The sequence below is a fragment of the Telopea speciosissima genome, chromosome 4, assembly GCF_018873765.1.
Source record: "Telopea speciosissima isolate NSW1024214 ecotype Mountain lineage chromosome 4, Tspe_v1, whole genome shotgun sequence".
Lineage (NCBI taxonomy): Eukaryota > Viridiplantae > Streptophyta > Magnoliopsida > Proteales > Proteaceae > Telopea > Telopea speciosissima.
In genome coordinates, this window is record NC_057919.1 from 57860215 (window position 1) to 57887539 (window position 27325).

Genomic DNA, 27325 nt, shown 5'->3' on the forward strand with positions numbered 1-27325 from the left:
CCCAGCAAGCTAAAAAGAACCCCATGCTAAAACCATCAGGGCCCGGAGCACCATTCACCTTGAGAGAGTGAATAGCTTCTACAATTTCCTCTTCTTTAGGAATGCTACACAAGGAAGCATGAAGCTCTGGAGCAACAAAATTGTTGAGCAAGTGATCAGGGATGGGAGAATGGTCTACCTGATGGCTAGTGAATAAGTCTTTAAAATGCTGAACAGCCAAGTCTTTGATGCCATTAACTAAAGTGACAAGAGATCCATCCGGGTGAGAGAGCTGAGCAATAGAGTTTGCATTGATTCTAGCTTTCACAGACTGATGAAAGTAGGCAGTATTCGAGTCTCCCAGATCCAACCACTTGATTCTAGACTTTTGCTTAAGAAAACTTTCTTCCCTAGCAAGCAAAAAAGAAAGCTCAATAGAGGTCTCTTTCTCTTCATCAGCAAGGGGGCCATTAAGGAAATCAGACTGCAACCGAAGCTGAATGGGAGCCAACTTTTCTTTGCATTCAGCCACCTGGAGGGTAATGTTCCCAAAAGTATGAAGGTTCCAAACCTTGAGAGCAGCCTTGACATTTTTGAGCCTTTTTAGGAAAGCAAGGAGGGGATTGGAGAAGGAAAAAACAGGCTTGATCCAGGCTTCATGAACAAGGGGCAGAAATGAAGGGTGAGAGGACCACATATCGAAGTATTTGAAAGGTTTAGGGCCAAAAGAAGAGAAGGGCTGGATGGTTAGGGAAATAGGAGAGTGATCAGAGATACCCAGGTTATCAAAGGAAGCATGAGATAAAGGGAAAGAGGTCAGCTACTCTTCATTAACAATAACTCTATCCAGTTTACAAGCAATACGATTGGAACCAGCCCTTTTGTTGGACCAAGTAAGCGGAAAACCAGTCCATCTGAGATCATTTGCCCCTATATCCTCAATACACTCATTGAAGGAGTCCAAGGCATCCATATCCACATGATCACCACCTTGCTTTTCAATAAACTAAGACTTGAAAGAGTAATTGATACTTACTCGACTTGAACTTAAACTAAGACTCAAAACTGAAATCTCAAGTTAAGTAAAACTACTGACGATTCCGAGACAGAAATGGAGAAACTTTAATAGGGATAGTAAAATTAGAATTTTACTACACAATTAAAAAATCATCTCAAATATTGAGCTACAGGCACAATTTTACTACACAACTATTTACCAAAATAGCAAAGACAAGGTTTACTAAAACTAGTTAGTGTGATTTACAATGAATTAAGTCTCAATTATAAAAAGTAGTAAATATGGATTTAATAAAATTGGCAAGTTAAACTCTAAAATTGATTTTTTTTTTGCTCCACAACGGAAATGTAAATATTGAAACAAGGCAGGATCCATATAAACACCATAACCCATCCAATAGCATCAGTTTTTCGAATGAGGAATTTCTGGTTTTATAACTGGATACCCCTACATAATATCTAATCTACCTAGTTCTTTTACATGTGGAGTTCACATAAAAAAAAGGCTGTACCCAGTGCATGAGGTTCCCACCATTGCGGGGTCTGGGGAGGGTCATAATATAGGATTATAGGCAGCCTTACCCCTGCTTTCGCAGAGAGGCTGTTTCCTGACTCGAACCCGTGACCACTTGTTCACAATGGAGCAATCTTACTGTTGAACTAAGGCCCGCCCTTTAATGGATGTTTGCATCACACCATCCTTTAGATCTTGACTGTCACCTAGAAATTCTCCCTGTGTCTTTTACTGTTGGGGCTTACCAACATCCATACCCCTAAGAATAAGTTTTTACTGTAGGATGACCAAATGGTTGTCTTTCTGTATAACTTTATCTTGTTCCCATTTCAGCCTCTTCCATCTTCACTGTATGACTTACTGGAGCAAAATCTGCCTTTTTACAACATGCTTCGGCGCCAGGCTAGGCGGACATCTGCCTATTCTAAACCCTCCTTGCCTATTCCTAGTCTTCCTGTTCGTGCCAATGAGAAGATACTTGTTTGGGTTGGTGATGAGATTGTGCCCCGTGACAGTGCAAAGGTACTTGAACTTTGTGAAAATAGCTTCTGCAGAATTTTTTTTTTCAATGAGATGATTTCTCTTGAGTTTTTATGGTAACCACAGACTTGCTTATTCTATATCTGTTTTCTTACCAAATTTTAAAGGTTTCAGTATTCGACTCGGTTGTCCAAGGCGGTGATGCAGTGTGGGAGGGACTTCGGATTTATAGCGGCAAGGTTTTTAAACTTAATGAGCATTTGGATAGGTTAGCATTAGATTGACTTCTTTCATTCATGCCTCTTGATAACTTTATAAATAAGTTGTGTAGTTATGACTTGAATTCTTCTCTCATCAGGTTATTTGACTCGGCAAAAGCTTTGGCTTTCAAAAATGTTCCAACTCGTGAAGAGGTGAAAATCTGGAAATGATTTACAACTCATTGTTAGTATCATTAATATTTATTAGTTTTTATATGATCACTATCGTCGGCGTCGTCATCATCATCATTGTTATTGTTAGTGTTATCATTAATGAATGTTACTTTGTTTGGAGTTTTTTGTTTGAATGTGTTAATTTGATGGTTTTCTGGATAGGCTCATAGGTTTGTGAAAACAGGGTGTCTCTGTTTGTTGCTTGCTCACAGTTTTTTTATAGAATGATCATCTTACACCATGTACTGTTATATTTTTGCTACAAATTGCAGGTTAAGGAAGCCATTTTCAAAACTCTAATTTCAAATGGCATGTTTGACAACACACACGTCCGCCTCACTCTAACACGTGGAAAAAAGGTCATTTCGTTTTGATATTTCAAAATTTGTTCATAGAACTACTTTCACATCTTATTCCCTTTCCTGTGTCTTTGATATACACTTGTGGTCGCACCTCCTCTGACTCACCAACCATGGTATCAGCATCAATTGGGACCTTCTTGTTAGGTTACTTTTTGGAGGTACAGTAACCCATTTTCTAAATTCTAATGGAGAAGTCTAATGGTCAGCTCAATAGCTGCCTACTAAATTTTCAGGACTGCCACACTATGCATTAGGTTGTCCCATCAAATTGATGTTTGGGATCGAGGGAAATCCACCACCTGTTGGCTATGTGGGTTCTGCCATCAGCGGTAGTTCATGTTCTCGTGAAAGGTCTGCGAGGAAAAGAGTGATAAATTTATTGATGGTTTACTTTGGTTACTACTTTTTTCTTCTCTTTCCACATGTTCAGGTTACTTCTGGAATGAGCCCAGCATTAAATCTTTATGGATGCACTTTAATTGGTAATATGCCTTAATCTTCTCTCTCGTCATATGCATAGTATTTTTGATTATTCATTAACTTTGAATTCTTACAACCTGTTTTTGCACTTCTTATGCATGATAAGCATAAAAAACATGGTTTAAAGAATGGACAAGATCTCAATGTCTTTTCCAGAAAAGATGCTAGGACTACCTTTTTAAATTAGATTTTCTGGAATAACGGAATGGCAAAACAGGATTTCTGTAGCCAACCCCAAGTACTTCGGAACTTGGGCTTAGTCTTAGTCGGTTATTTAGATAGAATTTATGTTCTGGCAGTTGGAAATATGATGATTTTGATTACATTCGGTCTGAGAAAAGGAATTACAGAATATAGAGTGAATGGTATGTTGGAAAAGTTTTATATCAGGACCTGTGAATTTTTTATTTGTGGAGTTCTCTTGCAAACGCAGATGCCATATGGGTGGATGTAGAAAATTGGTTGAAGTTAGTTAAATTTCCATAGGAGATCCATAAACCTTGAAGTGGGTTTTTCCCTCCCCTTTTTTTTATTTTTCATCATCCTTTTTTTTTTTTTTTTTTGGGGGGGGGGCAGTGGGGGAGGGTTATTGAGGAGGTCTACCAGCCAATAAGAAGTTAGGTTCTCATCCAGTATTTTTTCCTCTGTTATGCTTCATTATTATTTATTTGCATGACAGTATAGCTTTGTAGAGGTAAAGTATATGCATGACTTCATCTTCTGTCTCTTTACTAAATACTCATATATTCTGATGGGTGGGTAAAATTTACATTAGTTGGATCAACCTGATTAGCCTACCCCATTTAGTTGGGATAAGGCTATGTTGTTGTTGTTGAACCTGATTCGGCCATTCCTTTGTTGTCATATTACACCTTCTTGATCAAGTTGTGGACTTTGGCCCGAGTCGTGATGATCAGGTATCAGAGCTTTGATTTGCTGAACCCTAGTCTGATACTAGGGTGTCTTACACACTGCTCAATTGGCAGGGTAGCTCACAAGACGAGCTATGGATACTGTACACTAGCTGATTCATTCGTAATGTGCTAATTTTTCCATGTTTTCTGAAATAGTATTCAGAATTGATATAGGAAAATCTCTCCTCTTGACTAGAATGTGTTTTTTGTTGATGTATCTGACTTTCTTATACTGCAATATTTTCATTTTTATTCATTTGGGAAAATGCAGTGCTTGCTGAGTGGAAACCACCTGTTTATGACAATTTGAGTGGAATAACTCTTGTAACTGCAACCACACGTCGGAATTCACCAAATGTAAGATTCTCAGTGAACAATTTCTTTTGGTCCTTTTCCTTTTTCTTGATGAATCCGAAATCTTATTAAAGATAGTTTTACTGGTTCAGAACAGACACGGCAACCTGAGAACAATGTCATTTTGCATTTCAACTAAAAGTCAACTAGAAGGCTAGGAGCACCTTTCCTGTCTCTGTCTATGATAAGTGACCAACTTGAAAGGGCTTTGGCCTCCACCATTCAAATGATCCCCTGGAAATACTTGACATTAAAATCTGTCCTATCAGATGATCACAACTGTCTGATAAGTAATTTTTTAACTGTTTCTATTTATTATATGTATCCATTTTCATCTACTTCTGGAGATCAAAGATTCCCAGTTGATCAAGTTCTTAAAATGTCTCCAACCTGGGAAGAATGGTGGATCAGGTTCATGCTACATGTTGTTGTTGTTATCCGCTGCATGGCAGCTTAATTGGTATTAAATTTTGTGCATATGTGCAAAATTATCTTCTATCCATGTGGTAAGTTTCAGCCTAGAGGCATTTTTTTTCCCACATGCTAATGTAAGGCTTTGAAAATGTTTGGAAATTCATCTTTGCATTTTGGGTTTAATGGCTGAAATAAAGTTCAATGCCTGGTGGATCATATGGTTGAGATGGAGCCTCAAAGTTGACATTGGGATAATCCAAGGGGTCAACTACCCTTCCAACAGTTGATATAAAAGACTGCTTGTTTTGCTTCTTGTAGTTCTCATCTCCCACTCTGGAGTCTGAAACTGATTACTTTTCTCTCTTTTTTTTTTTTTTTTTTTTTTTTTGCCAGAATCTGGATTCTAAAATCCACCATAACAATCTCCTGAACAACATACTTGCAAAGGTTTGCTCTATCCTCACTATGGATAAACAATTATCTTGAAGCAGTAAAATTTTGCAGTTGATATTCTGATAGTAGCTTGTTAAAAATTAACAACCAATCAGCAAGAGATTAGAGAAGAGAAGAGAATATATATATATATATATATATATAGAGAGAGAGAGAGAGATGGAAGAAACTGAACCAGAGATAGGCACAGCATGTATGTTCTATCACTGGTCAATAGTCTTTATTTATAATGACTAAAAGCAATTACAACTGGACAAGCAATCATAAACAATAAGGAAACTCAGACTAAATAGAAAAGAACAAACCTATCTAAACTAAACAGTTACTAAGACTCCCCCTATCGTGAGATGGGGAAACACAATTACCGCCAATAGAAGTCCACAAATGCTAATAGAACTATAACTTAATACTCCCCCTTAAGCTGGAGCATACAATCTCCCATGCCTAGCTTGGAACAACACTTCCGGAAAGCAGGTCCAAACAGAGACTTGATAAATAGATCAGCCAACTGTTAAGCAGATGAAACAAATGGAGTAACAATCATCTTCTTCATAACAACATCCCGCACAAAGTGACAGGAAACTTCAATATGTTTGGTTCTTTCAAAAAACACTGGGTTGCTGGCAATGTAAACAGCCGTTTATTTATTAGTTTATCACAAAACATTTTCATGGGTTGAGTAACAGGGAAGCCCAACTCTTGAAGAAGTGATCTCAACCACATCAACTCAGCTGCAGTATGAGTCATAAGTCTATACTCCGCCTTAGCACAGATCTAGCTACAGTTGTTTGCTTCTTTCTGTGCCACAAGACAAGGTTACCACCAATAAATGTGCAGTAACCTGCAAAGTTCGAGAACTCGCGAGATCTCAGCGAGTTTCTCGGTTTTTTGAGAAACTGAGACGAGTTGGAATACTAGTTGAAAAAGTGCAACAACTCAATCGAGATCTCGAGATCTCGAGAATCTCGACCCAAACTCCTATATATGAGTGCCAGATCTCAAGATCTTACTGGAAAATCTTGGTATACTGACACCTATCTATGCAAACCTTGGTATACAGCCACTTATTTATATTTGTATTTCATTTACTTAAGATATTATTCATAAATAAGCAAATACCCCCTATTTGAATCCAATAAAAATAGTTAAAAAATAAAATTCCAAAAGGAAAAAAAGTCGACCCCCCAGTTCAAGAACAAAAACTGGATTTTCGGCGGTAGGTGCAATTTTCAACTTTCTAATGCTGGGGTTTTTCTCAAATCTAAAAATTCCATAAATTTTGATATGGTAAAACATTGCTAAGAACCAAAAGTGCGGTAAAATATTCATTTGTTTTGATGTCCAAAAAAATATTTTCATTCAGAGCGATTTTGACAGCATTTGCGCACACCAAATTAAGTTTGATCGGTACATAACTCCTTCAATATAAATCAGATTTAAGCTATCTTGGACTTGTTGGAAAGCTTAAAGTGTGTTTGTCCTGTGTTTGTCGTGGTTTCTAGCATAAGTGTATGGCCTGCTTTCCCACTAAGTGAAACTCCTATTTGGACTTTGTTTTTGCAAAATCTGATAGTGTCATTGTATTTAAATGGCCTAAAATAGGCTGAATACCAAGTTTCAGACCTAAACTAGGTCTAAAACCCATCGAGTTGAGGCTTCGACTCAAAAAAAAAAAAAAAAATTGCACAAACTCTGCGAGATCTCGTCAAGATCTCGACTCGACTCGGTTTTTCTAAGGGTCGAGTTGGTACCGAGTTCCGAGTTTTAGTACCTTGGTAACCTGTGGTAGATTGTCGATCACCATCAGCATTGGCCCAATCAACATTAGAAAACCCAACTAGATCAATATTTTGGTGTGGACGATAAATGAGCCTCTTACCTGGAGCCCCCCTTATGTACCTTAAGATACGACAAGCTGCCTCCCAGTGAACTTTCTTCGGCATTTGCTTAAATTGGCTAATAATACTCACAGCAAAGGAAATGTCAAGTTTGGTAACAGTTGGATAAATAAACTTCTCAACTAGTGTTTACCCTCTTTTAGGTAAACGGCATGAGTCGAAAAATGCGCAGGCGTGCCAGAGTCGCAAGGACTCAAGAGATGATAAAATAATTGAATCTGACTTCTAACCAGGAAAGAAAGGGTTCTTTCCATTGCCTCGATCACTTCAAGGACTTTTAATCACAATGCCAAGAAGAAGAAAAATAAATTAAATCAAATTACTTACTGAACAAAACGTATTTGTTGAAGTCATTACAACTTGACAAATCTGAAACTGATGAGGCTTACAACTTGGTATTTACACTACCACTACTCTACAACCAAATTGCTAACAACATAGCAACAAATTTGTTGAAGTCTTCAAAACTCTCCCAGCCACGAATTGTTGAAGCTTGCAACTTAATGATAATGGATGTCTTTTGAAGCAAGCCAAAAAGATATGTTGTTTGATAACATCTACATTACACTACTCCTAAAAACAAAGATCAGAGATAAAATCGATCTACATCTTGAAAGATAAAAGACAGAAATGAAAGATAAAATAAAATAAAGACATTGGTAGCTGGAAACCAACTCCAGCAAAAAGAAAAGATAAAATAAAGACTCTTGTAGAGTATTGTGTTGTTGATCTTTGGATGCCTTCTTCTGTGGCTGAAACTCCTTTTTATGAGCATCCTTAGGGTATTTTCTGTAGTTATTAGGTAATTTCATAGCTACCCATTTCTCAACCGTCATTCGGTCACACACATTTAGTCAATCTCTGACCGTTCATCGGTCACACACAATTTATCAATTGCTGACCATTTATCGGTCACTCACAATATTTCAATCACTGACCGTTCGTCAGTCACTGACTGTTTATCGGTCTCTATCACTGACCGTTTTGTTTTCTAGTCGCTGACTAACAAGTTAGTCTTGACTGAAATAGACGGTCTATTTTTCTGCTGACCGAAATAGAGCGAAAATAGGGTGTAAATAATGCCCCTCACAAACCCTTTGAACGAGATCGAAGGTTCAGAGTTCAATGGGTTTGTGACTTGTGACATCACTAAACCCAAAAGAAATGGCCAACCCTTATCGCAGGAGTTCAAATGGGATTGTGGACGCTCAAGTTTATCATGCCCACCAAGTTTACAAATCAGTCTCATATTTGTTTAGTGCCTTGTATTTCTCCTTTATGGTCAGTCACTCTCTGATTTCCAAGAACAGCTTTGACGGCTTCTTCCTTCTTACCTAGGATTAGGCTCCTAAATAAATGTTGACTGAATCAACACACCAAGCTGGTTGGTCGGGTACGTGGAAAACACTTGCTCCTTCTCGGTCAAAATTGTAGTATTTCTTGAATCAAAATGATCATGATCCTTCCAGGAGTTTCCAAAACAAGGGAGAAAAGGGGTAATTACCGTCCCAAAATAGAAGGTCCTGCACCTTTTCTGTCCCTCGTCACTCAAAATTGCAGCCTGGACAGCGGCTCCATAGGCAATGGCTCCATCTGAGTTGATGCCTTTATAGAGCTCCTTGCCGTTGAAGCCAATCCTTCAATGTCCATTCACCCATGTTGGATATATACCAGGGCTAACCAAGAGATTCAAAATCTGGTTTGAGGCCATCAAAGCCAATGAATCATCCGAGAATAGGGTCCGAAAGAAGAGTCGCAGACGAGCAGTACAACGAAAACGAAAAGGGTGAAGAGAATGATAAAAGAGATGTTCATCAGCTTCATTACTTTCATGAGAAATGAGATATTGTTTCTGGCTTCAAATTCGTCATCCTCGTCTTCTACTTCAAGTTTTTGCTCTGCAATTGACATTTCTTCTTCTTCTTGAAAGTTTCTTAATCTGTTCGTCGCTTTCGCTTTGACCGTTCATAACAGATTGAATACAACCTTGGACTTAAATTCATAACCGTCCTCGGCATGTCTTCGTCGAACTTCTGTAAGTGTTTTTTGCAGGTTTTGCCCCTGGAATATGTTGAACACACCCTTGATGATTAATGGAATAACTCTTGAGGAATCCTGATCTTCATGCTGTATGCCTTCCCACTACAGCATCTTTTCCTTCCAAATGTCTCTCCTTGAGGCCACTAAGGACGATGTCAACGACCAACAAACTCGAGCATTCACGTTACGCTGCAGTTGCCGTCATGGCCCAACAACAAATTTAAATGCCCAAATTCGAAGTTTTGAAAGGGCTATAACCGTGGAGCTTTTGCTTCTTCTTTGTTTCAAATCCAATTTTCTGGCTGCTTCTATCCACACTGGCTCTGTCGACCACAATTTCTCTATGGGGCCTTCTTAAACTCCATAATTGAGGCTGTCTTCATCCACGTACTTCATCTCTTTGCTTTCTTCCATTGTCTCTTCTAATATGAATAATATGAAGATGGAAAAATAGAAACAATGGTGGGGTTGAGGAGTAAATAGGTAGGAAATTGCTACAGTAGTTGTGGCGGTAAGTTCTTCATGTGAGGTGTGCTTTCATGTATGGGGTATGATGTCATGATGATGATGTTGTATGCATCTCAAGATAACACAACATAGCATTTGAATTTAAAATACTTGTGGTTTTATCCATTATGGTTGACCACTTTACCCTTTAAAACTGCCGAGCCGTTACTAAACTGAATACCGAGTCAATCAGATGAATATTTTATGCCACTAAAAGTGGGGATGAGTGATCTTGTTCGGCTCTAAGGCTGGTGCCATGAAAAGGTGAAAGTCTTCTGGTTCATGATTTCATATCCAACAGAAGTGCCTTGATAGGGTTCTTTCTTTTTTTTTAAATCCACTTAGACACTCTCCCGTGGCATCATCAACAATACAAAATTTCGATGGGAGTAAACTCCACTATTGTTTACTTGATGCCACTGTAACCATAAGCACAATGGATCGCTTGGCTCCTGAATACCTTCGAGTAACAGAAAAATCTCAACACCAAAAATACGCAGGATTTGCCCATTGCTTGGTCTTCTTCCAATTCTTTTTTCTTTCTTTACACGTCTCTGTTTCATAGAAACTAGACTTTAGGAGAGCAAAAATCTGAGAGTGGTTGCCCCATGCTTGGTGGCGACCAACTACTGGCCATGCAAAACAACAACCACAAGGCTGTTGTGTAAACCTTGCCCCTTTGCTGATGGGTTACGGCCTTCTTGATTCTCATTTACGGCGGCATTTGCCCCTGATTGAGCACTTTCAGTTCCTGATTTGGGATTGGATTCCCTTCATCGGCACTTCTTCTTAGCAACTTTATGATTCAATTCTGGTGTCCCACCGGGCGTGCCAAAATGTTTACTCTCTTTTCGGCAAACAGCATGAGTTGAAAAATGCGCAGGCATGCCAAGTCGCAAGGACTCGAGAGATGATAAAATAATTGAATCTGACTTCTAACCAGGAAAGAAAGGGTTCTTTCCATTGCCTCGATCACTCCAAGGACATTTAATCACAATGCCAAGAAGAAGAAAAATGAATCAAATTACTTACTGTACAAAACATATTTGTTGAAGTCATTACAACTTGACAAATCTGAAACTGATGAGGCTTACAATTTGGTATTTACACTACCACTACTCTACAACCAAATTGCTAACAACATAGCAACAAATTTGTTGAAGTCTTCAAAACTCTCCCAGCCATGAACTGTTGAAGCTTGCAACTTGATGATAATGGATGTCTTTTGAAGCAAGCCAAAAAGGCATGTTGTTTGATAACATCTACATACACTACTCCTAAAAACAAATATGAGAGATAAAATCGATCTACATCTTGAAAGATAAAAGACAGAAATGAAAGATAAAATAAAATAAAGACATTGGTGGCTGGAAACCAACTCCAGCAAAAAGAAGAGATAAAATAAAGACTCTTGTAGAGTATTGTGTTGTTGATCTTTGGATGCCTTCTTCTGTGGCTGAAACTCCTTTTTATAAGCATCTTTAGGGTAGTTTCTGCAGTTATTAGGTAATTTCATAACTACCTATTTCTCAACCGTCATTTGGTCACACATTTAGTCAATCTCTGACCGTTCGTCGATCACACACAATTTGTCAATTACTGACCGTTTATCGGTCACTCACAATATTTCAATTACTGAGCGTTTATCGGTCACTCACAATATTTCAATTACTAAGCGTTATCAGTCACTCACAATATTTCAATCACTGACTGTTCGTCGGTCACTGACTGTTTATCGGTCACTATCACTGACCCAGTCACTGACTGACAAGTTAGTCTTGACTGAAATAGATTTCGGTTTATTTTTCTGCTGACCGAAATAGAGCGAAAATAGGGTGTAAACAACTAGTCTTCTATACTGGTGCGGATCATCAAACATTTCCCCATCATCTATGCCAAATTTTTTATGTGGGTCCATAGGAGTATCAACTGGTTTACAAGCAAGCATACCACTGTCAAACAAAAGATTCAACACATACTACCGTTGTGATAGACTAATTGATGTATGATAGGTTTGGGAATCCACATCAAACGATAAACCAGTCCTTCTAGCCAAAAGGGCATGGTTTATTGGGGTTTACGGGCTGTTGTAGTTGAAAGAACAAATGGAATGCTCGTAGGAAATGAAAATGGAGGTTAGGAGAAATATGATGGAATAAACAACAATGGATTGGGGAATTAAACAGGGATGATTTGCTGTAGATATAGAGTTTGAAAGAGAGGGGGAGTGGATAGAAGAAGAAGACCATCGTGGCTTCACACCACCTTGTATTCACTCCAAGAATTGCATAGAATCACTCATACTTTCATTCCTTCAAATACTTTCCTTGCTTGCTTTCTTGTCTTCCATCTCCCAAGAAAGTCTTTTAAACCCCAAAATGAAAAAAAAAGAAAAAAAAAGGAAGTAAATAACTCCCTAATAACTACTTCTCCAGCAATAGCTCCCTTACAACATTAGTGCATAACAGTTCTGGCCCCAAATAAAAATTCATGAATAATAAAAAGAACTACACATAATGTTGGTCATCTAGTCATAATGAAGTGACATGTGGTTGCATAAATCCTTAAGTGATGTCCTCATCAATTCTCCCCGGGTGGGAAGAATTCACCTTCAGTGAAAGTAGGATCTGGTATCTCTCTAATAAATTAGGTTTAAGGCACTAAAGCTCGTCCTTGATGATCCACATACAAGCTGTACTAAGTCTAGCTCTGATACGAAAGTTGATGAGGACAGGTTTGGGAATCCACATAAAACCACAATCCAGTCCTATTCTAGCCACACGTATGATTTATTGGGGTTTACGGGTTGCTATAGTTGAAAGAACAAATGGAATGCTCTTAGGAAATGAAAATGGAGATTGGGAGAAATATGATGGAATAAACAACAATGGATTTAGGGAATCAAACAGGGATGGTTTGCAATAGATATAGAGTTTGAAAGAGAGGAGTGGATAGAAGAAGAAGATCGTCTTGGGTTCACATCATCTTGGGTTCAGACCATCTTTGATTCACTTCATCTTGGCTTCACTCCATCTTGGATTCACTCCAAGAATTGCATAGAATCACTCATACTTTCATTCCTTCAAATACTTTCCTTTCTTGCCTTCCATCTCCCAATACAGTCTTTTTAAACCCCAAAATGGGATGAAAAAAAGAGAGGAAATAACTCCCTAATAACTACTTCTCCAGCAATAACTCCCTAATAACTCCCTTACAACATTAGTACATAACAGTTCTGACCCCAAATAAAACTGTAAAAATAATAAAAAGAACTACACATAACGCTAGACATCTAGCCATAATGAAGTGACATGCAGTTGCATAAATCCTTAAAGTAAGGAATGATCATATTAGAGCTGACTTGGGAGTTGCTCCAATCAATGACAAGCTCCGAGAGAGTCGTTTGAGGTGGTATGGTCATGTTCAACAGAGGCCTAGAGACGCCCCAGTATGGAGGAGCGATACGATTTCAATTGAAGGAGCTAAAAGAGCTAGGGGCAGGCCTAAAATGATCATAGGAGAAGTTGTGAAGAAGGACATGCGTAGTCTAGGCCTTGTGCCAAGTATGAGTTCGGATAGAGCCTATTGGAGGGCAAGGATCCATGTAGCAGACCCCATCTAGCTGAGAATCTCTTGACTTGTTGGGCTGTGCCTCTTTCCTCTCACTTTCATCTTTCATTTTCTTTTTTATTTTCAACCTTTCAGTTGTCATTTTCCATTTTCCATTTCTCACCTTGCTTCCCATACCTCTTTTCTCATCCCTTTTTTTTCTCGTTTAGACCTCAGTTTTACCTACTTTGTTTTGTATGGATCCATGTATCCGACCCCATTAAGTTGGGATAAGGCTGACTTTGTTGTTGTCGTTGTTGTAATGTAACTTGATAGAAGAATAAGAACCAACCAGCAAGAGATCAAAGAAGAGAAGAAGAGACGATAAAGAGAGAGAGATATTGAAGAAACTGAACCAATGATAGGCACGACGTGTGTGTTCTATCACTGGTCAATAGTCTTTATTTATAATGACTTAAAATAATTACGAATGGACAAGGAATCATAAATAAGTTGTTGGAATATGTACACCCACGGTATTCTGGTCCTTTTGGGGTAGTTTAATTATTATTTCATTAGGTATAGCCTTGTCTCTTATAGAGTCGGCTTGTGTAGGGGTAATTTAGTCCCTTTTGTATTTTTTCCTTTATTATAAATAGAGGGCTTGTCTGATCAATAAAATCACTCAAGCATTCAAGCATTACAACTTTCATCTTCTGTTCTCTCTTTTCTCCTCTCTAAAGTTACTGGTTACAGGTCCTAGGTTTTCTACACAAGTAAGGGAACTCAGACTAAATAGGAAACAACAAACCTATCTAAACTAAATAGCCACTAAGACCCCTCCCCCTATCGCGAGATAGGGGAAACACAACTACTACCAATAGGATTCCACGTCTTAGGAGTCCACGACTCCGAATAGAAACTATAACTTAACACTGATAATAGTTTTTGTGATTCACTGGGCCTTTAAATGTAGATATGTCACTAATGAATTGCAATTTGTGTTTAACTTCTCATCTCGTTTCCCATACTCTTTTGTCATCCCTTTTTTTTCTCATTTAGACTTCAGTTTTACCTACTTTTTTTTGTATGGATCCATGTATCCGACCCTGTTAAGTTGGGATAAGGCTGACTTTGTTGTTGTCGTTGTTGTAATGTAACTTGATAAAAGAATAAGAACCAACCAGCCAGAGATCAGAGAAGAGAAGAAGAGACGATAAAGAGAGAGAGATATTGAAGAAAATGAACCAATGATAGGCACAATGTGTATGTTCTATCACTGGTCAATAGTCTTTATTGATAATGACTAAAAGCAAATGCAAATGGACAAGGAATCATAAACACACTAATGAATTGCAATCTGTATGTGAATTACAATCTGAGTTGCAATCATAGTATTTTATGCATCCAAAATTATGAAATTGACTATTACATTTTGATGACTTTTCATAACCATCATTTCAATTATTTGTCTGGGAATGCTTCAATTAGGTTTATCTTGTGGATAGTAAGATTCAGAAGAGTGTGCACCTTTTGTATGGCGAAAATCCCATATTTTATTGAAACCCTGCTATAGTGGCATTACCCTATATTTATATTCTTTCTTATCAAGTTTTAACATTAGATTGATTTTTCTACGGTGCAGGTAGAAGGGAATTTTGCAAAGGCAGATGATGCAATCATGCTAGACAAAGATGGCTATGTATCAGAAACAAATGCCACAAACATTGTGAGGCTATTATTTTCCCCATTTCTCCTAGACATATTCTTACATGAGGAAGTATGGACTCAAGTTGTCCGACCATATAGATGGCCTACCAACATAGTAGTGGTAGCATGGTTCTTGTATAGGAAATACTGCAGGGATCCAACTGACCAGGTTAAAAAAAATAAATAAAAACTCGACCAGGTTAGCATACCAGTCTATTGTGAAACTTATGGTTATGATGTTCCCAGGACATATTGTGTTGGGAATTTCCTTGAAAGTTAGTGGTTGATCCAACCTTTATGCATGTGCTAAAACAGTGTTATGAAACTGTTTTTTATAGACGTTATTGGTAGACAAGGCAAAAAAGAATGCATGAAAGAAAAATTCAGAAAAGTTAAATGTATACAATATGTATGGTTCAGTGGGCTATTATTGCATTCGACCTGGGCAAAAGGTGCCCTTCATCATCATACAAGAATTGCCAACTTCTAGGAGTGGGCACTTGGGTAGGTTTATCTATAGTTATCAAGCCTAACAAGAACCAAACCCCACGTTCGGATGGGATGTTTGAGTTTTGGATTGAACTTTGGTTAAGATATCAGAGTGAAGTTCACATGGAGTGGGTTCAGGGCCAGGCTATCCTCCCCACAGTCCCCACCCAAGCCGACCAATGCCTACCTCTATCTTAAAGCTGCAGCTATTTCATCCTTTCAGATGCTACAACTAATGACAAGAAGCATGGGCCATTATGTTCTTCTGCCAAAGTACCCTAGATTTTTTTTATTATTAACTTGGCATTCTACTTCAAGTTGGTTATTCATCTTTCACAATTTTCTATCCATGATGAAATATTCATGTTTCATAATGCAGTTCTTAGTGAAGAAAGGTTCTGTGCTGACACCTCATGCTGATTACTGCCTTCCTGGAATTACTCGGGCAACTGTAAGTTCCATGGAATTCTATTTTTGATTGATCCTGAAATTGTGAATTAGTCAACTTCTTTGTGTCAAGTTATAAGTTCAATCAAGAATGGAAGTCCCAAGCTTGCCTATATCCCTCCCCTTTCCACCTTCCCAAGCAAACCGGTTTGTCATGTACCAGTCTGAAATATAACTACTCACTGCTGTCACTAACCAATTTGCAGTTATGGGTAAGCTCTGAGAGAGAGAGAGTATGTTATTATTAGTCAGGTTCTCTCAATAGGTCTATGGAGAGGCCTATTATTTTTTATGTGTTGGGTAGTATAGCAATCTGAATGCATCCCACCTATTTCTCAATTTACAAAATTCGGGCCAATATCCATCTGACATGTAGCAGAAAGGTCCTGAGGATGCAGTTTAATACAGGTTGAGTATAGGTTGACCTAAATTATATTGTCCCTTACTTGGCTGGAAAAGGAGTTGGTGTCCTGAAAGATCCATGCATGCTGTTCAGAAAACCTTTTGTCCTTTATTTGATCACTAGAAACTGGGAATTTTAATGCATCTGGATGTCACAGTTACCTCACTATAGGTTTCTTTGCAAACTAAATGAACTGAAGTATAAAGTTTGACAAAGGAACAGAACACAAAAGAATTTGGATGTCACAGTTACCTCACTTTAGGTTTCTTCGCAAACTAAATGAACTGAAGTATAAAGGTTGACAAAGGAACAGAACACAAAAGAATTTGGATAAATTGTATCCCGCTGGTGTTCTATAGCATTATTAGCAAATTTTGTCAGTGGTTCCATTTTTTTATTCGGTAATACATCATCTAACCTGTGGGCAATGATCCAATAAATCCATTCTCTGATGTTGCAGGTAATGGAGCTTGTGGTAAAAGAAAATCTAGTCTTAGAGGAACGGAGAATCAGTTTGTCTGAATTCCATACTGCAGATGAGGTTTACCTTTTACTCTTCCCAGTTAGAAGAAACTGATTCTCATTTGAATTGGTTGGAAAATAAATTATATATTTTGCAAAATAGTGGTAAAATTCATGCAACTCCAAGCATCAACTTGATGGATTTACTGTAGGTGGTATTTTTCATTAGTGCAGGCAGCATCATAAGCCATAGTACTATTGCTTATTCTGTGTACTTTATGAGTCAGCTGGCATATCTATTATTTTTCAAAGACTATTTAGGTTTATTGAGAATGATGTGATAAAGGAGTTGGTGTTTTAGTCAAATAACTATTGAGCTACAGGTGATGTGAGGGGCCATAATGTTATGGATCTCATCATACCGTCCAACAGCCTGGTTCAAAGAGGGTAATATTCCTGCTCAATAACCTCAAATTTTGGAGTGAGGGTGTGGGATATATTTCTCTGAAACCTCAGTCATATAGTTTGGTTGTTCCAGTCTACCTAATTTGCACCCCCTCAATTTCATGGAAATATTGAGATGTGGCATTCCAGTTATTTACCGAAGATATGAATCATGGAAGAGTTCTTTTCAGTTTCATAATGCAGTATAAAAAAAAATAGTTCTGGTGAGGTAAAAGTAAAGAAAGCTTATATAAAGGTTAAAGAAAATATATTCACATTAAGGAAAAGGGGGGGGGGGTAGATGTTGTTAGAGTGCATTAATATTAGAAAAATTAATAATAGTGAAAAAAATAGTAACTAGAAATTAATGAAGTGGCTTTAGGAAGCATTAATTTATTAATTGTTTAGCCCGCATGATGTGATCACTGTCATTTCTGTGCATACAGACATAAACTAACATATGTGCTTATGGCCTTTGAAAATGAAATGTCCAATACAGTTGCATCTGTGTCACAGCCACAGGTACCACTATGTCAATTGCACATTAGCCTCATGGTCTAACCAATGGTTTTGCATTTTCTAAATGTTTCCTCCTGTGACATTGTTAACTTGGCAATGTCATAATGTATAGGGAATATTATACAGGAATATGACTTGCCTTGCCAATAGAAATGTTATTGTTCAACTTTTTCTTTCCTATCTATAAGTTGGGGTTGTACCTGCAACCTCATATTTATGCTGCAGATTGTTAACCAATTTGAGCTACAGGACCAAGTCTCTCGTAATAGTTTTTGACAGTTGCACTACTTGTTTGAGAATTTTCAATTTTCTATGCATAACAGATTTTCACCTGCAGGTATGGACTACAGGAACAATGGGAGAATTAAGTCCAGTAAGTTCCTTTCATGTGATATAGTGAAACATTTGACTCTATGATCCTTCTCTTATATTTCTGCAAACAGATTATTAAACTAGGTCACAGATGTGGTGATGAAACTCTTGAATCAGTATCTAAGATGGACTGAGCCACTGCAGGATCCAATATGGATCTGGTATGGCTCATGTGAGTGCCAAATTGAAAATCTGGATTTGGGGTTGACATGGGCTAGCTCAGAAGGTTGAGTTGAGCCTCACTACATCAACAAGGCTTGGTTTGACTGTACCAACCAGGAAGAGAGAGAGAGATGAGTAGATTGGCTCATATGAATCAAGAGTTGTTGAACTATGCTTTCACTGGGTAGTTTTGAGGGAGGCATGATTAGATTGGCTCATATGAATCAAGAGTCATTGAACTCCTACTGAATGGTTCTGTTTTGACAGCACAAACTTTGACTCAGCTAGTTACTTGAAAACCCAGTATAAGTGACTAGGTCTAGGTCAGCCTAGTGAGATTGACTCAATTTTAAGGAGCCAAACTTGTTTTCTAGCTTTCAATTCCCAAATAACATTTTGAACCCCAAGTGTCAACTATTTTATTGAATCTCTGTAGGTGGCAATGTGTCATCTCAGAAATTGTCTGTTTTCTTCAAAATTCTTACAAAACATCTATTTGGGATTGGCCATTCCTAATTAATTTGAGTTTTCCTTTTTCCAGGTTGTCCTGATTGATGGTCGTGTTATTGGCAATGGAGAAGTCGGGCCTGTGACTCGGAGAGTACAAAATGCTTACAAAAAGATGACAGCAGAGTTAGGGGAGCCTATACCCACATATCCTAGGACCTGAGTCCTTTAAGTTGTAACCAACCCCCCCCCCCCCCTCCCCACGACTTCCTTTTTTTGTCTTCGACTCTGGTTTAACCTTAAGCAATAAAAATAAGAAGTCAAACCATAAAATAAAATAAAATAAAACTATAAGTGAAAAAATTGAATCGAAATTATGTTTATTGATCATAAACTAGGACTCTACTCTTCATTGCATTACAATTATGTCTGGTGGTATAACTTGGACATAGTGAAGAATAAAAAGAAGATTGACATCCACTGTTTGCCACCCCTGCTACGTGGCAAATTTATGTACTGTTTTAGTTGTATTCCATCTGAATGGCTGAGAGCCTCGCACGTTCACGTACTTGAACATGATCCCAACTCTATTTTTCAAGGACCAAATTTTCCATCAACTAGGTCGTACATGACGGGTATTATTTCTTCCAGTAGGGAGATGTTTAATGATCCTAGGATGGTGGCTGGCCCTTCGGCTACCATTGTTGAAAAACTTTTTCCATTTCTCAATACTTGAATTTGTCATTTGACCAACTCCAATTGTAATGAAACTTGACCTGTGGTAGGGCCCCATCTCTATGTGATTATTCAAGTTGAATCATTGTTTGAAAAATCGGATCAGTTGAATTGACTGATTTCAAAAGTGTTTCGTGATCATTCTTGATTCTGGATGCTCAGGAACAGCCGATTCTAGGGCTTTTTGAGACCAGATTGTTGGGTTTTCATATTTGAGGAGTTGATTCTAGGTTTGGCTGCACAGAGTGTGGTGCAACGCATCTCATGGGAGCAGAGGCGGGCACGGTGCTAGGCCATGCGGGGCTCTGCAACAGAGGACCGTGAGGCAAGCGCTGTCATGTAGGCATCTCATGCGATGCCATGCCACACAGGGTTGGGGTTATGCGACCCATGAGAGGTGAGGTATGCAAGGGCCGAATATACCCGCCAGGTGTCCAACGAAAATACTGTGTGAGAAGACAGCATGATACAAGGCCCTGTGATGCGGGGGCATGCGCAATCCGGTGCGCGAGACATCAAGCAAAGCACGGCTTTGCAGGCTTGTGAGGGCCTTGCGGCCGTGGCTAGCCTGCCAACAACGGGGCCTTATGGGCCTGCGAGGCTGGCTGCTTTGCCGAGCTATTATTTTTTTTTTTTTTTTTTGGGGGGGGGGGGTTAATAAAATAAAAGGATCAAACAATCATCATTAAAATTAATGAAAACCCCCATTAGTAGGGAGGCTCTGATATCATTGTGGGTAAGGATTGTTCCACCCATGGGGATGAGCGTTCAAAAAATTTTCACAAAAACAGGAAAGGGAACAGAGGTTACTTGTAATCTCATAAGCGCAAGGTGATCTTAGTCTTTTCATAGTCAATTCTTCCCACCCATGTAACGATGTGTTCCAACAACGCAAGAGTTCCAATGGCACTTAGGGTTTTCACAAAACCCTAATCTCACCACCACTCAATAGTATAAGAGAGGGGCCAAGCAACATTCTTTTTCCCATAATATTAATTTTGAACCCCTGTTACCTGGCAAAGGCTTATGTTTTAGTTCGAAGAAAATGAGGAACCACTCACTTAAACAGACATTTGCATTATCCAACTAAGAACCGCATTCATTTCTTGGCATTCACTCAATCCGTAGCCCTTAATTTTTCAAGACTTGATTTTACCATTTCAGAAACGCCAATGGTTCCATTTGTTTCAGCGTAAAATAGTCGATAAAACAAATTTTACCGTTAAATTATATTTTTCATTGTTTGTTTTATAATGGAAATTTTTCATTAGGTAAAATTTTACCAAAATCGATGCATTTACCAGAAAACACCCCCAACAAATTTTCCATTTAAAAATGGATGTAAAATAGGCCGTCACATAAAATAATTTCGTGCCCGATAAAATTTTGATAAAAACGAACAGAGGGCATCTTGCCCATCGTCTTCCCCGATGAGAGAGAGATGGGATTTTCGGTGGTTTCAGCTTTGAAGGTTGCGATTTAGATGCTGGATCTGGTAGATGACCTGATGGTGGAGGTGAATTTGTGAGCAGAGATATGTAGGCGACAGTGGTTCAAGATGAGTTGCAAGTGACGGTGGTTCATGGGAGTTTAAGAGCACCGTAAGGGCAGAGGTTGATTGTTGAGTGAACAGATCTAAGGTTTAATCGGTTGGATATGCAAACACGAAATTTCTGGTCACTGTTCTTTTTGGTTTGGTATTTCTCTTAGTCAATTATCAATTCGAATTCTCTTGGATATCAGGATTCAGGAAAGAGGTATCTCGCACTATGAAAGCTATGAAGCAAACACCACACTTCCTTGTCATACCCTAGAGAATTACTTGTAGAGGAACACCATAGAAAACTATGGGGAACCCTGGGCTAGAGGGCGCAACGTGTTTTAGCTCCTTGCAGAGTCAGTTCCGTTGAAGCCAGACTCCCATGTCCTAGAGATTGGATGTGGTACCCTTCGCGTTGGACTGCATTTTATCCTTTACTCGGTTCCAGAGCACTTTCATTTCCTAGAAAAGGATGAGCATTCTCTTATGGCAGCATTTCAGTATGAGCTTCCAACTCAGTGTCTCCTGTACAACCGCCCTTTGATTTTGGAAGGCGAGGATGTGGATTTCAGTAGAATTGGATTAGGTTTGCAGTATGATTTGATTTATGCAAGTGTTGTTTTTCTTCACATGAGAGATAAGATGATTGGAGAAGTTGGTGGCTATGTTGAAACGTTATGATGGAATGGCCGGATCTTTGTCTATCACAATATAAAGTTTTGTTCCCGATTGGGTGGAGAGGAATGTACAAAAAAAGCTAACAAGTATGGGGCTTGAAGATGCACACCAAGTGTTTGATAAAATAGTTGAATCAACAGTTGGCAATTTGTTTAGAAAGTTGTAACATGAGCAATCATATTGAAATATTGAAAAATTTTACATCATATTTTATCTTGTAGAAACAGACATTGTAAAATTTTACATAAACAAACGGAACCGATAGAAATGAAATTTGACCTGTCAGCTAGGTACCTAGCGTTTATCCACAAAATAACAGTCCTGTCTGACCTACTATGTAGCAGAACCAAGACCCACCTGGAGTACCCTCTCTAGACTGGCCCACCTACAAACATCAATCACATTTCTGTTTTTATTCTATAGAATTATTAAGCATATGAGCAAGATAAAGGTGGCAGCATGAAGACCTGAAAATAGAAAAAGTTGAGTCAAAGTAGATTCACAGGAGGGTACCCTTCTAAGCATGCAGTTTGTATTTTGAAACAGCGAAAAATTTCCTTCACCAATGGGGAAGGAAGAATCCCCTCACCAGACCCTGATGGCTCTTGTCCCATCACAAACTCCCACCCTCTATTGTTTGGAGTCGAAACTACCCCTCCTCTTGGGGCATCTGATGGTATTGATACCCATGATGGAGGTAAAAGGAAACTCGGTCCTTCAAAGAAAATCGAAATAGGGTCATTATGAATTATAGCCACAAATTATACCAAAGATTTTGATGAAATGAACTTTGCAAGACTCATCTCCCATTCCCTTCTGTTAGGTGAGATCCAAGCATCAATACAAATTACAAAGCACCTGTTGCTGATATATATTCCCACTTGCACAACATTCAGAGTTGAAATAACCATTTGAAGAAAGCTGGTTGATTATATTCAATAGTGTTTTGAACAAATAATAGTGTCTCAATAAATCTCCCTCTACCACAATAATAACAGGCAGGGAGATAAGAGAAAAGGCCTGTAAACTAGTTTTCAGCTTTTGAAATGGCTACACACCTGAACAAGGTCTTGCACTCCGTGAGAGAGATTTGTAACTAATAATCTCTTCTTCCGGTCTCTGATCAAGTTTTTACTTGATTAATTCATAAGGCTCCATTAGTACTTAAAGCTTCAAAACACAAACTTATTCTGTGCGAGTAAAAACCATCCATGAAGGACGGTACTTGGTTCCTTATATCTTTCACAGTTCCACATGGCAACAGGGTGCATTAAAGCATTGTTGGTGGGAAAAAAAAAAAAGATCTAGCCCTACGATGGGGAATGATCTCGATGGTTGCAATTCAACAGTTGATAGTCAATTTACTGACCAAGATCGGATGCTTCCAGAAAAATGGCTCAAGCAAAGTTGATATTCTACTTTTTTTTCCAACATTTTAACATTTCTTAATAATAGAACATTTGCTTGTCGGTTCCAGTAAAAAAATTCCTTTGTTGAAAAAGTGTGTTTTCTGCAGGTTTGTTTACACTCAAATGGATCATAGATTATGTACCAAAAAAAAAAAAAATGCAAATATAAATTAAATAAGGCAACTTGAGGCGAGTTTCACAGAAACTAGTATCAACCATTTCATAATAAGATAAATAGTTGTCAATTCCTTGTTGTATTCTGGGTAAATTATTATACTAATCAGCATTCAGCATAATGGCCAGAATAGGAGCAGTGGAGCAAAGTAATTAATCCATCAATTATGCCTTCCCTACAAACCAGATAATGCCATGGTGAGATAAAAGACGAAGGAAGAAAAAAATGAAAAAGGAAGATAACACAGTACCCGTAAGAGAGAACGACACTCGAGTGCTTTCATCATGAAATCCCACAAGTGGACTAATCTGAGCTTGTGAATGTACCATGTCATCTCCACTGGAACCAAAAGATGCCAATTCCATTAACAACTAAAAGCCAGAAGCCATACCTGCTAAGAGTAAGTAGAATCTTCCAGAAGTGATAGAGGATTCCAATTGGATGAATCGAAGGGGGGAAAACAGAACTGAAAAATATTGGAACTTACCATGGTTGAGAGTTATTAGGTAAGGGAGGATTCAGACAGAACAGTGGCACCTACTAAACCAAGAAGGCACAATAATGAAACAAAATCTGCCATCCCAATGGGTTTGTTTGGTAAGTAAATTTTGTGAGAATTGCTGTTCCCACGAAAACCTCTGACAATCATTGCCTGCAAAAGTGTGGTGAGAAGATAAGAATACGAACTTTAATAAAACATTGCGCCAGAGTAGTTAGTTTTTAAAATTGTTCTTTTTTGGGGGAGTGTGTGTGTGTGTGAATGGTAAAGGTGAATTTTAATGTGACCAGCAGAACTTCATGCAAAGTATGATACTGATGCACACAAATCTGCTGCCCTTTTCATTTTAATCATAATCAACCAAAAACTGGCAAGAAGACTTGACTCTTGTATCACTGACACAATCATTGTGAAGCCATGGCACACATGTCAAGTCCTCTTGAACTGATATCAGGGTCTACCAGGTCCTGATCCCTTGATGTCCCATGCATCTGATGTTCATGTATTTGACATGTACATAACAACAGAACTTGCAACATATACAATCTTAAGAAGTGAATAGTGTGTATTACAACCTGAGAGATCTGCTCAGCATTGCTAAAAATATTTTTGAAGATTCGACGAACATACATGAAAAAAACTGCAAAAGACAGGTACCATTAGTAAGAAACATAAGCACCAAGGGGAATTTCATGAGATCAAAAAAATAATTGTCACCCATTTGTCTGTACATTAGTCGAAAGCTTTTAATGAACCAACCTTCTAATGACACAAGTGCTTCATGCGTTTTTGGAATTTTCCAAGTAGAGAAATTTTTTAAAACTCATCCTTCTACAGAAGACATTGTCCAGATTGAATTGATTGCAATCAAGAAATCAATTTTTGTGGTCAACCTACCCATATGGTAGGGTTAACGCTAGGAGGACAAAAACTACAACTATAAAAATGATGACAGGAAATGTATACTTACCATCAACTGTTTCCATTATTGTCAACTGCTTCCAATTTATCCTGCGTGCTACAATCCCTAAGGCAGCATTACGGACCTGCCAACACATCATATCTTCAAGATAATCATTAGTTATGAACCATGGAATCAGATTGAAAAGAAAACGCATGAAAGTTCATCAAAGTCAACTATCAAATTGAAACAAGACCTTACCTCATCAAACACTAGATTGATAAACCTCAAAGAGAGCAATAGGGTAAGGATAACTTCAGAAACTGGAACACCAATGAGAATCAAAGGTTTCATAAACCACTGCAAAGCAGATGCCAGCTGCTCCGGAGTTGTGGTAGTCAAACAAAGGGTTGCACTTTGGAAGATCTTAAATGAAAAGAGAGACATAGTCTTAGAAAGTTATTGCAATTCAATTAAGCAAACAGAAAGCCATCAAGGAGGAGATTTTGGTAAAATCCTAGTATTGATCTCTCTCTCTCTCTCTCTCTCTCTCTCTCTCTCTCTCTCTCTGCCCTAAAAAGAATCAGTAAATTAAAAATCCATAACGAGAAAGAAAGAAAAAGAAACAAGAAATTGTTTCATCAGCAGAGCTATTTCCAACCATATGAATGATGAAAGTGCCAAATTGAAAAGAAGATGGACAAATAACATAAGGGACATACAGTGAAGGTTAAACATGCAGATGTGCTTGCCACCGATAAGCCTTTCCTTGTAAGCTTTAGCGGCCCTAGCTTCATAACAACATAAGAATAACCTCCCAAAGATGTAGGAATATTAGGCAAACCCATCATTGCTGGTGGTGGGGTTCTTAACTGGACAAGCGGAGGTACACCATCTGAGCCCAATCCCAACATTAGAAATAAAACCCCAGAGAGCAAGGCAACTCTTCCCAATTGATCCTACACAATACATTGGAAACAAACTCAGGAAAGCACTATGTTATTTAACAATTAAATCAACCATATTCAAAGTTTAACAATAAAATAAAATCAACCATATTCAGGAATGGGGAGAAAAAGGAGAGAACTCAATCTGTATCATCACAGAAAATTTTTTTTTTTTTTTAAAAAAAGGATATCACTATAAAAAGAAAAGTAGACTGAAGATAAAAATAAGGCATACTGTATCCACCAAAAAGGTCAAGTAATACAAGCAAAACCTGGCCTAATGGTCTCAACTCTACATAGAACAAGTTGCAGGAATGCAGCATATCTAAATTATACCTATCCTGTCCTGGACTACTGGTGTTACCCATTTCTTCTAAACTTATTGAACTCATCCTAGTCTATGCATCAACGATGGAGTTCAGACAAGGCAGTCTAACAAGAATATTTAGACCTTGATATGAGAATGAGATAACTTCAAATCATAGTTATGCATTATGAACCACTTGTCACTATCAGGAAGTTCCATGAGTGAGGTTTGGGTTTATAACCATCCAAGCTTACAAAGTTAGTGGTCAGACTTACCATCCACATATTCTTCGGGAGTATCCAAATTGACAGAAGGGCTAAGTAAATAACTAATCCAAAGCGCATGAGAATATGTGACCTCGCCGGCAACAGTACAAGAGTAAGAAGCCATACCTGCAAAACCAAAAAAATTAGATAATTATAATGCCATTAATTCCCTAATTTGCTTTCTCTGCCTCCATGCAAACAACCCCCCCCCCCACCACCCATAATTACCATTGACTAAGCATCTAATAATTACAGAAAAAATGGCAGTAAAACTAAAATTCATAAGAGAGAACAAAGGCTATCTCAATTAAAGGAAGAACAGTTTCTTACAGGTAATCTAGAATTTCAAAAACCAACAAATCGATCCAGTATCCCATCAAAACTGGGAGTAATACTAGCTAAATTCTATCTCATATCAACAAGTTTGCTCCATTGTATGGATGTGGTGGGCTGACGAGGAGAATCTTCAAATCCATGTGAACATGCTATGAATTAGCTAAACCTAACCACGCAAAAAACCCAGGGAATACAAGCAAAATACCAATTTGATTCTGGGGTCCACCGAATGCAAAAATGTTGTAGGCGAAGACACGTACTGGCTAATGGGACTCGAAGTTGCACCAGAGATTAATCTCAAAATCCTTTCCGCCACAGCTCCTTTGGGAACCCACTTCACCCACTTTCCTGTACCACCATCACCGTCGGCTAAACACCTGATTTCTAGCTTCCTGCTCTTCACAGCTAGTGGTAGCAAAGCTTTCTTCCATGGAACCTGTGATTCAAGAATTGAATGCCGGGAAAGAAATCGAGAACCGTAATTCAAAGCAATTAGGGTTCCGCGGGTAGGATTTGTGGAAAGGTATTGAAGAGATACCGTCGGGAAGGTGACAACTCTACAGTTCATGAGTGAAGCTGAAGTGAAGTGGCTTTGTCTTTACGACTCCGGAGGGTTTCGAACATTAGATTCTAATAAGGGGTTTCACTTTCACTTCGCCCCAAATGGGGACTATGGAAATTG

The 27325-nt window shown here is 38.3% G+C and overlaps 2 protein-coding genes, 1 long non-coding RNA gene and 1 pseudogene across 8 annotated transcripts in view; 2 read left to right on the plus strand and 2 right to left on the minus strand.

The window, feature by feature from the left end:
• LOC122660399 (branched-chain-amino-acid aminotransferase-like protein 1) overlaps nt 1-19079 on the plus strand; it is a 30648-nt gene extending 11569 nt beyond the window's left edge. Inside the window, exons 8-19 of the mRNA XM_043855696.1 lie at nt 1844-2032; nt 2158-2258; nt 2349-2403; nt 2697-2783; nt 3217-3268; nt 4452-4537; nt 5342-5395; nt 15041-15124; nt 15974-16045; nt 16905-16985; nt 18207-18242; nt 18945-19079. Coding sequence (XP_043711631.1) covers nt 1844-2032; nt 2158-2258; nt 2349-2403; nt 2697-2783; nt 3217-3268; nt 4452-4537; nt 5342-5395; nt 15041-15124; nt 15974-16045; nt 16905-16985; nt 18207-18242; nt 18945-19073 — 1026 coding nt within the window. The 3' untranslated portion in view covers nt 19074-19079. The remainder of the gene's footprint in view (nt 1-1843; nt 2033-2157; nt 2259-2348; nt 2404-2696; nt 2784-3216; nt 3269-4451; nt 4538-5341; nt 5396-15040; nt 15125-15973; nt 16046-16904; nt 16986-18206; nt 18243-18944) is intronic.
• Nucleotides 4016-4219, minus strand: LOC122660403. Its single transcript, XR_006332680.1, has 2 exons — nt 4105-4219; nt 4016-4051 (listed from the first exon to the last, which is right to left on the minus strand). It is a non-coding gene; the product is annotated as an uncharacterized LOC122660403 (long non-coding RNA).
• On the minus strand, nt 18756-27307 carry LOC122660401 (protein ABCI12, chloroplastic). Of its 6 annotated transcripts, none has more exons than XR_006332677.1 (9): nt 26849-27307; nt 26317-26433; nt 25510-25746; nt 25049-25213; nt 24857-24932; nt 24462-24526; nt 23875-24039; nt 23638-23726; nt 23136-23562 (listed from the first exon to the last, which is right to left on the minus strand). XR_006332677.1 is itself a non-coding variant. In XM_043855699.1 (8 exons), the coding sequence occupies exons 1-7, from the start codon at nt 27209-27211 to the stop codon at nt 23890-23892; spliced, it is 1173 nt and encodes a 390-aa protein (XP_043711634.1). In that variant the 5' UTR covers nt 27212-27307; the 3' UTR covers nt 18756-18765; nt 23875-23889. The 6 variants fall into 6 exon arrangements, 2 of the variants coding, with proteins under 2 accessions (XP_043711634.1, XP_043711636.1); XR_006332676.1 differs by having other exon boundaries at nt 23638-23748; XM_043855699.1 differs by lacking the exons at nt 23136-23562; nt 23638-23726 and adding an exon at nt 18756-18765.
• Nucleotides 21069-21902, plus strand: LOC122659453 (annotated as a pseudogene).
• Nucleotides 27308-27325: the final 18 nt, after the last annotated feature.